The sequence below is a fragment of the Lactuca virosa genome, chromosome 9 (genome assembly GCF_052849685.1).
Source record: "Lactuca virosa cultivar CGN04683 chromosome 9, Lactuca_virosa_CGN04683_v6, whole genome shotgun sequence".
Lineage (NCBI taxonomy): Eukaryota > Viridiplantae > Streptophyta > Magnoliopsida > Asterales > Asteraceae > Lactuca > Lactuca virosa.
Genome location: NC_136434.1, coordinates 151,307,686 through 151,320,461, shown reverse-complemented (window position 1 = coordinate 151,320,461; position 12,776 = coordinate 151,307,686). Strand labels below are relative to the sequence as shown.

Here is a 12,776-nt window from a genome sequence, read left to right as displayed (position 1 = left end):
TATATATTTCGCTAAATTATCATACAAATTTTCATTTTTCAGAAAATAGTTTCTTCATACCCCCTAATTGTCGAGTTGCTCAAAAGTTTACCGAATTACCTCCAGACTTTTCCAACAACCAAGATACAATTCAGCACAACACAACTCATTCAACAACAACGAAACGGAAACAATTTAATACACAATATATTCCATTTTTTGAGTTGAATGAAGATTTCGTTGAACCTTCAGGTACCCATATTGTTCAACTTGATCGTTTATCTGTTAATAATGATCAACTTCATCATTCAGTTGTGTTATTATATATTTTATTCATACATACAGTTACACATTTTTCAGTTGGTACCAGCGTTAACTATAAAGAAAAGAAAAAAAGAGGCAGACCAATTTCTACAAAAAAGAAGACACAAATATGTATTCCTTCTACTTCAAATGCTCAGAATGATGTAACCGGTAACAATCATAGTAAATATATCGGAATAAGCAAAGGTGTTATATCCACACCATAAATTATTTGTCATGACAAATAAAATGTCGTTACCCTATTACATTTAAAGCATACCACAAATATAATTTCGTAAATTTGTTTATTTATTTATAGATTATTTGGATTCTGGAGATGCTGTATATGTTTGCTCAGTATGTAAAGCTAAGGTGTGGCAGGGAGAAGCAATTCGAGGAAATAAGGATTTAAAGAAAACATGTTATTCCATTTGTTGTTACAATGGAAAAGTTGAACTACCCAGTCTGATTCACCCACCTCAGTTGTTGCTTGATTTATATAGCGGTCTTTCGGAAAAAAGTCAAAACTTTATACAGAATATACGTCGATACAATATGATGTTCGCATTCACATCTATGGTTGGAAAGATTGATCACACCGTTAACTCAGGAGGTGGTCCTTATGTTTATCGAATGCATGGCCAAAATTATCATATTGCAGGCAGCTTACTTCCCGAAGAGGGTGAATCACCAAGATTTTGCCAGTTGTACATGTATGATACAGATCATGAGGTTCAAAACAGATTCAAATCATGCGAGTGTGTGAATACCCTATATTATATAACTCCATTAGTTATATATATATATATATATATATATATATATATATATATATATATATATATATATATTACTACAAAAAATTTATATCCATTATTTTTTTTATTATGTTATTGTAGGTCTAATAAGAAGAAAAAGACCACATCTAATGAGTCCATGGCAAATCCGTTTTCTCTTGAGTTCTGGACTATTCACGAGTTGATGGGCTTATTGGATTTCATTAATCCACTGGCTAAACAATTTAGAATGGCACGTGATCGCTTTGGTTCAAATCCAACAGAGCGTATTAGGTTGAAATTGATTGGGTCAAGAGAAAATGATGGTGGGCAGTATAATCTTCCTACCACAAATGAGGTAGCTGCCCTCATTATAGGTGACATTGATGGGTATGATTCAAGGGATATCGTATTGGAAACGCAAAGTCGACAACTTCAACGTATTAATGAGTTGCATCCTCAATATCTTGCACTTCAATATCCTTTATTATTCCCTTATGCCGAAGATGGATTTCGAGTCGATATACTACATCGTGGTGTTGAAGATCCAGAATCTGATGGACGAATAAGGTTGACCATGCGAGAGTTTTTTGCTTATCGTATACAACAGAGAACCGATGAAATATCATTGATATTACGTTCAAGAAAACTATTCCAACAGTTTTGGTTGATTCGTATACAATGGTTGAAAATGAACGACTTAGTTATATTAGGTTTAACCAGCCAACATTACGCGTGGCACCTTATCGCAACTTGGCCCAGGCAGCTGAAGATGGCATTGAAGATGCTTCTTTGATGGGAAACCGTATTATTATACCATCTTCTTTTACTGGCGGCAGCCGTTACATGCAACAAAACTAATTAGATGCGATGACTCTGGTTAAGTGGTTTGGTTATCCAGATCTTTTTTTAACCCTTACATGTAATCCTAAATGGCCAGAAGTCATTAGATTTGTTGAAGCCGAGAATCTTAAACCGGAAGACAGGCCAGATATTCTGACACGAATTTTCAAAATTAAATTTGATTCATTAATCAGTCAATTGAAGGATGAAAAAACTTTGGGTGAAGTCGGTGGAGGTATCAATCTTATATATTTTTTACTCATTAACATTATAACTTTTCGATAATTTTATCTTTTAACCCTGGTTGCTTTCTTTGCTCACACAGTTGTATATACGATTGAGTTTCAAAAGAGGGGCCTGCCATATTGTCATGTATGTCTGTTTTTGGAAAAAAATTCTAAAATTCCAAATCCCGAAGACATAGACCGTGTTATATGTGCTGAATTGCCAGACAAGGATAGTGAACCCGATTTGTATCAGATTGTTTGTGATAACATGATACACGGACCTTGTGGCAACGATCAACCATTTATGCCGTGTATGAAAAAAGGCAAATGTTCAAAACGATTTCCAAGGGAATATACCGATCATACATATATTGATGAAGATGGTTATCCTATTTACCGGAGACGTAACGATGGAAATAATGTCCTTAAAAACGGTGTTTCTTTAGACAACAGGTATACACAAATCCTTTTCAATGATTTACTAAATTTTAATTCTTTAAATTTGTTTTGTTTTTATGAAATATATTATTATATGTTTAAATACATAAATATCAATAAACAACTTAAATTAAAATGGTACTAATATTTTATTTTTAAACGGATAATGTAATCTATAAAAACATATTACTCATTATATATGTTTTCTTATGTTCTTCCTATGTTAACCTCAAATTATCATTTAATGTTGTTTATGACATTTTTCTTGATTTTTCATAAATGTTGTTCCATATAATAAGATCCTTCTGAAACAATATCAAGCTCACATGAATCTAGAGTGGTGTAACCAAGTTGGATCGATAAAGTATCTTTTTAAGTATATTAACAAAGGACCGGATAGGATAACAGCATCTATTGTTGATCCAACAAAAAAGAAAAAACAACAGATAGAAAATAACGACCATGACGAAATTGGTGAGTTCTATAACTGTCGTTATATTTCCGCATGTGAGGCATGTTGGAGGCTTTTTGGGTATGATATTCATTATCGAACACCGTCTGTCGAAAGGTTGTCATTTCACCTCGAACACAAACAACCTGTTGTTTTTAAACCAAACCAACATCTTAATCAGGTTGTTTCTAAACCGACTGTCGCTGCTTCTCAATTTTTAGCTTGGATGGAATGTAACAAGCATGATGAAGATGCACGGAAGTTGTCATACGTTGAATTCCCAACTAAATATGTTTGGAATAAATCAGATAAGATATGGACAAAAAGAAAAACCAAGTCCAAGGCACTCGGTCGATTAAACCACGTTTCTCCCAAGGCTGGTGACATTTACTACCTACGGATTTTGTTGAACAAAATCAAGGGTCCTACATGCTATGAAGATATCAAGACAATTAATGGAATTGTACATGACTCTTACAAAGATGCTTGCTATGCTCTTGGTCTATTAGATGATGATAGAGAGTACATTTCGTCAATAAACGAAACACATCATTGGGCCACAGCTTCTTTCTGCCGGTCTCTCTTTGTTATGTTGATTACATCTGATAGTTTGTCAAGTCCTGCTCATGTTTTTGAAGAGACATATCAATGTCTTTCTGATGATGTCATTCACGTTCGTGAACAAGAAATCGGCGTCAGAGGTAAATACACTAATTTATAGTTATTTTTTATTCAAACTAATTAATTTCTTCTTGAAAAGAAAATCAATTAATTTCAACTTTAAATAAAACGGATAAAAACTAATTAACAAAAGGTCATATTTAAATGGTCAGGAATTGCATTTGTATTAATTGCCCTAAAATTTCGTTTTCCCTTACATTTTAATTTGATTCCAAAACAACCCAATTATTGTTCATATACAAATGGTCCTTGGACGGAACTATATTGCTTAAAAATGACCTTTATGAAAATATTTGACATAAAACATAATCAACAATTATTTTTGCCATTTTCACAAAAAATTGTTCGTTTTCCATCATTTATACATTATGCATGTAAAACTGACAAAAAAGCAACTCGCGATTACATCATTTATAGTCGTTATAAAGGTCTTAACATAAGCCATTTACATAGCTATAACTATATTTAATTTCGTTGTTTATTTTTTTTTCAGGCCTGAAGTTAAAAGAGGATGCAATTTTCAACCTTACGTTGTCATACATCGAGAAATCATTATTGAGCTGTGGATTGAGTTTGAAGCAAATACCAAATATGCCGTTTCCTGATCATAGATACATTCAAGAGTCATGCAATATGTTAATTCAAGATGAGCTTAACTATGATCCTGCTATTATTGAAGTTGAGCATCAAGATTTGTATTCCAAATTAAATGTCGACCAAAAAAATGTTTATCACACCATTATGAATGCGGTTAACAACAAACAAGGTGGTGTCTTTTTCCTTTATGGTTACGGAGGAACCGGAAAAACATTTGTTTGGAAGACCTTGTCTGCTGCTATTAGATCCAAAGGTGAAATTGTTCTCAACGTTGCTTCAAGTGGAATTGCAGCACTATTGCTCCCTGGTGGTAGGACAGCGCATTCAAGATTTATTATCCCAATTAGCTTGACCGAGATTTCATTTTGTTCTATCGCGCCAGACAGTGATCTTGCTGCACTACTGAACAAAGCGAGACTTATCATTTGGGATGAAGCTCCGATGATGCACCGTCATTGTTTTGAAGCATTTGATAGGACACTTAGAGACATTATCCGTTCATCTGACAGGAATAAAGCGTTTGGCGGCAAGACCATTGTATTTGGAGGTGACTTTAGACAAATTCTTCCAGTAATACAAAGAGGTAATCGTTCGGATATTGTGCAGGCATCGTTACATTCATCAAGATTATGGAGTGAATGTACAGTTTTATGTTTAACGGTAAACATGAGGCTTCAGGTTGGTTGTCGAACTAATGATTTGGATGAGACAAAAGCATTTGCAGAATGGATTCTTAAAATTAGTGAAGGTAATATTGGTGGTCCTAATGATGGTGAAGCTGAAGTTGAATTTCCAGAAGATGTTATCATTCGCTCTACAGGTGACCATATTCATTCAATTGTATCGACCATTTATCCTTCTTTTGAAAACCATATTGATGACCCATCATATTTTCAAGATAAGGCTATTTTGGTTCCTACAAATGAAGAAGTTGATGCTATCAATGACTACATGTTAGGATTGATGAAAGACGAAGGGAAAACTTATCTGAGTTCGGATTCTTTATGTGAGACAGAGTCAGCAGATTGTTTTGAGGAATCAGTTTACTCTCCGGATGTACTGAATGCTTTTAAGGCATCTGGAATTCCCAACCATAAACTCACATTAAAAACAGGTGTTCCGGTCATGTTGCTTCGTAATATTGACCAAACCAAAGGTCTATGCAATGGTACAAGGTTACAAATAGTTAGGCTTGGAAAACATGTCATTGAGGCACGCATTATAGCTGGTAGATTCTTCAATGAGACTACTTATATACCTCGCATGAAGTTAACTCCGTCTGATAAAAGAATCCCCTTCCGTTTTCAGCGGAGACAATTTCCCGTAGCTGTTTGTTTTGCCATGACCATTAACAAGAGTCAAGGGCAGTCATTATCAACTGTTGGATTGTATTTACGTAGACCCGTCTTTACTCATGGTCAGTTATATGTAGCTGTATCTCGCGTGACAAGTAAAAAAGGCTTGAAGGTACTCATATGTGATGAGGAAGGTCGTCAAACCAATAAAACAAAAAATGTTGTATACAAGGAGGTCCTTCAACGATTATAGATAATCATACATTTCTTTTTATTTATTTAGACATATCAATATAATCAATAAAACGACGTGTCTTTATGTTACTTTATCATATTTAATTTTATTGTGTACGTTTTTTATGATATCATCTTAAATAATCGGGGTCCTTGATTGTGTTTTCTTTATATGTTTTACACCCTTAAATCAAATGTGTTAATTTAATAAACATATGAAACAGTCCAAAGTCTAAAACCTGCAAAAGACAGCTTTTTGTTTATTGAATAAACAATTATTTTCCTTTGTTTCTTATAAGTAAATAAATTCATATTATTGGTAACGTACATTTAAAATTCATATTATTGGTAATGCAGGGGAACGCATAAATAAAATACAAATATATATAAATATTGAAGAATAATTATAAAAAAATCAGGATTATTGGTATTATTGAAATATGTAGAAAATACAGTGAATCAAGAAACATACAATACACAAAACTTTCACAAACCCTGATTTATCATGCACCGATTCAACTATTGCCCGAACTTCTACAATTCTATGTGCAATGGTTGTCATTTAATGAAGGCACGATTTTTAGCTCTAAATTTCAACATAATCAGACTTCAACATGTTAGTAATTCTTTTTAAAAAAACAGGATCTTTGAAGCTAAACAAAGATATATCTAATTAGAATACATAATTGAATTTAATCAATACTTAATTAGGTTGAAGCAAAACCACACCTATGTCAAGCACCCTTGAAAACTGAAATGATTGGAATGTCAAATTAAATTAACCATAGCTTTTTTTCTGGTTGGTCCTCCCTATTATATACCATACATGAAAACAAACTCGTGAGAAAATGGGTTCCAGTAGTATAAGCCAAAAGGGTGAGAAAGAAACATGTATAAGGATGGAAATGTAACTTTATGCTACATTATCATTTTTTACAAAAATATTTATTATTCTTCTCTTTGGTAGCTTCCATTTATTGATGTTCTTCCTCATTTACACAGGGAACAGAAATGTAACTTATTCTAATAATAGTAATAACTGAACCTGCAGATGTTCCTCTTGCAAGTCCTTCATTAATGGCACGAACTGGAACCCATAAAACACTCTCTATATTACTTGCCCAATCAGGCAACTCTATGCTACCATTCTTCAAGGTTAATTTCGTAATTTCCTTAACAAAATCGTTATCGTTCTTTTTATCCTCTAATCCGTATTTCTCCATTTCAATGGGAAATGACTCTTCTATCCTCAATCCAGGACCAGTATCAATATGTAAAGCAGCTCCTTTTAGGGAATAATAAATTGGTTTGACAATTATACCCACCCATTGAGGCTCATTCATTAACAATGCAGACGACACTGCTGCAGCAAGATCAACAAGTGCCCTTGGTTTGAACACCTAAAGTTAATAAACAAAACTTAGCCACATTATAATATGAAATTTGTAAAATGACCAATCTACCCCTGTAAGTACATCATACTTTAGAAAGAAACAACCCCAAAAAAATGTTGGATACATAACAACCTACTTTATTTCCACCGAACATCATACATCTGAGTGCCCATTTTCCATGATATTTGACAGGTGTATCGCCAACTGTATCTCTTTCTTCTTCCCTAACAATCATACATTGGTATCTGTAGCCACTGAGACAATCCAATTTTTCCATTTTATGTATAATGGCGCTTGTACATATCATGGATCACTCACGGATTTCCCATTGGATGTCAAATTGCAGTGTTGGAAGCATACATCTCGAGATAATAGTCAAAAACTTGGATTAAAATTGGCAGAAAAAGATTTTTTTTGTTTAAGTAAGTCAAAGCTCTTTTATATTTTGATAGAATTAGTTCATAAGGGTTAATAAAGATGATATGATTACTGTTAAAGGATTTTAAAATAAGCAAATAAGTGATGCAAATGCATTATCACACAAAGATAGATGTCAAGAAATTCTTATTATGATGCCCCTGGTCAAAATCCAAACTTGCGTTGAAGCTTTTGCGGATGGATTATGTAATTTGTCACATGAAAACGATTTTATAGCGATTTGATTGGAAATTACTCAGGGATTTTGAGGGAAAATGTTGCGATCGTGATCATACTCAAGTACAAAATCGAGATTTATTCTTCAAAAAATTGAAGATACGATGCTGATTTTTAGTGCTATCATGCATACAGATCATAAACAAATATAAAAATGTACAAGATTAGGGAGGATTTTTTTTATAAAAATTGGAAAGAAATCTCACAAAAACTATGAAAATCAGGAAAAAATATATCACGAATCAGTTATAAATATCTAGGAAATTAGGGACAAAAACTCATTATTTTGATCTTTTAGAACATACCTCACCAATCCCTCTCAGTTGTCATTCCCAAGTATCCGATTTCACCATCTTCTTAGCCTTGCACCTGTTGCTGACTCACTGAGTCCCTGACTGGCACCCGTTCATACTACTCTCCGAACCTCCGTCCTCCATTGTTGCCGTCATCTTCGCCAATTTCACTGTTTTCTGTTATTCTCCACGTCTTCTTTTCTCTTCAAAATTAGATCTTCAAGATCAGGTACGTTTTTTTCTTTTGAAAACTCTGTCTTCATCGTCTTCACTTTATACACTGTATTATTGATTATTGAATCAGGTTGTAAGTTTTAAGTGATAAATAACAAACATATGTGAATGTTCCTAAAATATCTAGGGTTAATAATGTATTCGTATGAAAAACAAGTTATTTTCGTTTTTAATTTTAATTCATTAATATCATATTAAATATAAATATTTATATATGTTGTTTGTTTTTAAATTTTAAATTGACGTGTTTGAATTGTATTTTTTTTAAATTGTAGGAACTTGTGTTTGTAACTTTGTATTAATTTTTTTGTATATCTAAAATGAAAAGTCTACTATTAAAAAATTTCGGTTATCCGATTTTAAAGATGTGGAGGTCTCATCATTTTTATATTTAACAAAACTTTAAATCAAATAAAAAAATTTAAAAAAAATGCATCGTTAATTTAATATTTACCATCATTTTACATTCGCAATTAATGCTTTTGACTCATTTTCAAACTAATATTTCGTAGCCTGCATGGAGGGTAATTCATTTTCTATATTTCTTCATATATTTTTGCAATCTTAGGTTCGGGTTATATATATATATATATATATATATATATATATATATATATATATATATATATATATATATAACTTCAAACAATATTTGTTTTTTGTCCAGATAAATGGCTCAAACCACAATTGCTAATTGTAGCAACTCTTCGTCATCGATCATCTACTCCGAAAATGAAGATTTCCTTCATAATTTTGATTTCAATAGTATTGCTGATCTCCAACAAGTACATCAGGTATATATAAATCACTTTCATTTACAATATATAAATTATGAGAAATTGGTTTTGTATTATTTATATCTTATTCCTTGATTATTATTATTTTATACTAAAATTTAAACTTCCATTAATATTTTTTAGGAAAAAACTTTAATTGTTGTCGGTACGATTAAGCAAGTATGTGCTGAAGGGGAATGGTACTGTTATACTTGTATTAGATGTCAACAAAAAGTCATGAAACAAATTTTAATCCATCATGATCAGTCTCAAGATAAAGAAGTTTTTTATTGTAACACTTCAAGCTGCATAAACAAAGTCATTTCTGTTGTTCCCAGGTTTTGAAACTTATTTTATAAATATTATTATATTGTTCTGTTAAATTATATAAATTTATATTACTAAATATGTTTACATCAATGCTTTCAGTTTTAAAATCACCATTATAGTGGAAGATATTACCGGTTCGGTGTCACTTACTTTATATGATTCTGACACAAAGAAGCTTATAAGAAAAAACACACAAGAGTTGGTTCATGAGTTCTATAAGGTTATACATATTAACTTCATTTACATAAAACAAAATTATTATTTTGTATATCTATTTTTATAAACATTCTTTTTTTTGAGGTTGGTAATAATGAAATTTATCCATCTGCTCTAAATATACTATTGGAAAAAAAGATGGCGTTCAAAATTCAAATTACACATGACAATTTGAATAACAAAACAGAAGGTTATGCTATCTCAAGGATCACGTCTAACAATACAATCATTGATGAATTGGAAAAAATATTGAAAATGGATCGGGTAAAATTCTTTACCCTCAATGCTACAAACAGTATACTTATTATCAATTAAAATCATATGTCATCAAATATTAAATTTTAAGTTTTTCTAATATTATTATCTTATTATTTCTTTCTTTTGCAGTTATCGTTATTGACTTCTGAACTAATTATTGAAATTCTTTCACGAACATCATTACAAACATTTGCTACTGTACGTTGTACAAATACATATTATGGAAATCTAACATACAACAACTATGTTCTTCATAACTACAACCGTAGAAATAATGTGGTTTGTGGAATTATCGTTCAACAAAAAAACCATGGAGAAATATAGAGCGTCAGTTTCTTCCGTCTTCTGGTAGCAACAATCATGGCATTAATTGGCTACCACATACTTGTACTATTTTAGCATCATCATTGTGTGGACTCCTTCTTGTTGAATCCTATGATCCAGATGAATACGTTTCAAAGATTTTATTTGTTATCAAACCAACGACTTCAGATGCCAAATGGATACCTTTTCCGACCTCTGAATACACTGCAACAAAGTTTGCTTTGGTAGTTATCAGTTCGAACCCGTTACATTTCAAGGTCATTCGATTGTCATACACAAAGCCATCGTAAGAGTTTATATGTAGTACATTTTATGTTATTAATTTACTTTATGATTTACTTATATGTTATTTTATTTGTAGTGATATGCCTAAGGAAAAAGTGGACTATGATTACTACAACATAGAATTGTTTTCATCTACTACATGGCAATGGAGGGAGTTTCAAAATATCTGGTTACCATCATCTGTTTATCCTGTTTCTGATGAGGCAGTTACAAGTGGCGGTGCCGTATACTTCTTATTATCTAATGATACCATATTGCGATTTGATATTTATTCAGAAGAACATATACTCATATTTGCACCTTCTACTATTAATGAATTAAAACCGTATGCATCGAGACTAACCAAGTTTCACGGAAAATTGGAATATCTCTCTATAAGTGGAGATAGTTCGTGGGCTATTTGGATTTTCATTCACAATCGGTGGGTTAAAGTAGATGTTAGTACTTACAATGAAAGTGCACATGAATGGTGGGATTATAGAAACAATACCCTCTATTTCTTTAAAGGAAATACGATTGAGTATGTGGTTCCGGCACATCATTCTCAACAAGTTTTTTCAATCCGTTCTGATTTTGATACAGTGACTATGCCAAGTAGATAGTAGTGATTATATATATTTTAATTTGCATTCGAACATAGTTTTTTTTTTGTAATGAACTATTTTAATATTTTATATTATTCTATGATTTATTACTTTTTTTTATTTATTCTTTTAATTGTTATGAAATTAAAATAGCTATTGTAATGTATGTTAATGAATTTAAAATAGCTATGGTAATCTACTTTTAATTGTCATGCTTCCTATGATGTAATATATGTTTACAATTCTATGTTTTTTATATGCTCCCCGCGTTTAACGCGGGTTATAATCTAGTTTATTATTTATTTTATAAGCATTCGAGTAGTAAAATATTCGGTTGTTGCCAACTTTCCATAATTAAACATTTACCTCTTTACGATTCTAATTAATCCGGACACTTTCCTTCCCTTTGACATTATACACTTATGTAGGTCATGTATTTAACACCCCAAATTTTAAGAGGCATATAGGAATGCCAAGGTACATAAAAGGGGAACAAGATAGAATGTGGCATACGAACACTTGCAAACAAGAAATGGTTTTTGGATGTGAATTTAAATCCTTAAACTAAGGTTGTAAATATTAAGCAAAATGTAAGAATGCTTAAAATGCGGGTTTTGGTTAATACATGAAACTTATTAGCGAAATGAAGAAAAGTGAACATGTGAATAATTACAAGGAAATGGCAATGAAATCCAGTTTTTAGTGCACTGTATAAGTAATTTAGTTGTTCCTATATGGAGCAACTAAGAATGAAATGCAAAAAAATAAAAAATAAAAAATAAAAAAAAAATAAAAAAAAAATAAAAAAACCTAGCTTTTTGGACTTGAAATGGAAAAGTTATGTCAAATGGAAGTGTTAAGGGTTTTTATGAGATGTACCACTTGAAAAAAACTACGGAAAACCTTGGTTCGGAATCAGAAATCTTGATGCTCACACATAATGTTAAACCAAAAACAAATAGAATGTTAAAAAATAAGCTTTTGGAACTAAAATGAAAACAATATTATGTATAGAATGTAGATACATGAATAGGTTGAGTAATAAAATGTATATGAAATGATACATGGAACTTTCTTTGGCAATCGAGTTTATGTACCTGATTAAGTATTACCCTGGTTCCAATAGGCGGTTAATACAATTAGGTACCCAGGTCAAAAATAATTAGGATGTTGAAATAAGGAAGTTACGCATGGTATAAGAATGGGTATCACCAATAACAATCGGTCCGAGTTGACCAATGGTGAACCCCGAAGCGCCTTTCATAAGTCGAATAGCTGCCGAGGGAGGGCTCACACATACGTAGTAGGTATAATGGCATGTCTAGCTTGATTCCATTTTGATTAAAGCCATGTTCTCGAGTTTTTCTAATGGAGAGGAACGGAAAGAAAGGGAAGTTGTCTTTCATTACCTTCCCTTTCCCTTAGATTCACCCCAAATGGGCTCGATATGAAAGATTTCATGAAAAATTAGTCTTTTCTTCCCCTATCAATCCTTCGTTTCCTTCTCTTTCCTCCTTAAAGCCTAGTTACGGAGTTCCACTTAAGGACGCAAAGGAACGGAAGTTGAACGAAACAGAAAGAAAAGAAGATAAAAAAAAAGGTTT

At 32.0% G+C, this 12,776-nt stretch overlaps 1 protein-coding gene across 1 annotated transcript; it reads left to right on the top strand.

Annotated features, from left to right (window-relative positions):
• The first annotated feature begins 2,696 nt into the window (after positions 1-2,696).
• LOC145138807 (uncharacterized) lies at positions 2,697-5,887 on the top strand. Its single transcript, XM_079072829.1, has 2 exons — positions 2,697-3,718; positions 4,192-5,887. Exons 1-2 carry the CDS (start codon positions 2,893-2,895, stop codon positions 5,841-5,843), a joined length of 2,478 nt encoding a protein of 825 aa, XP_078928955.1. The 5' UTR covers positions 2,697-2,892; the 3' UTR covers positions 5,844-5,887.
• Positions 5,888-12,776: the final 6,889 nt, after the last annotated feature.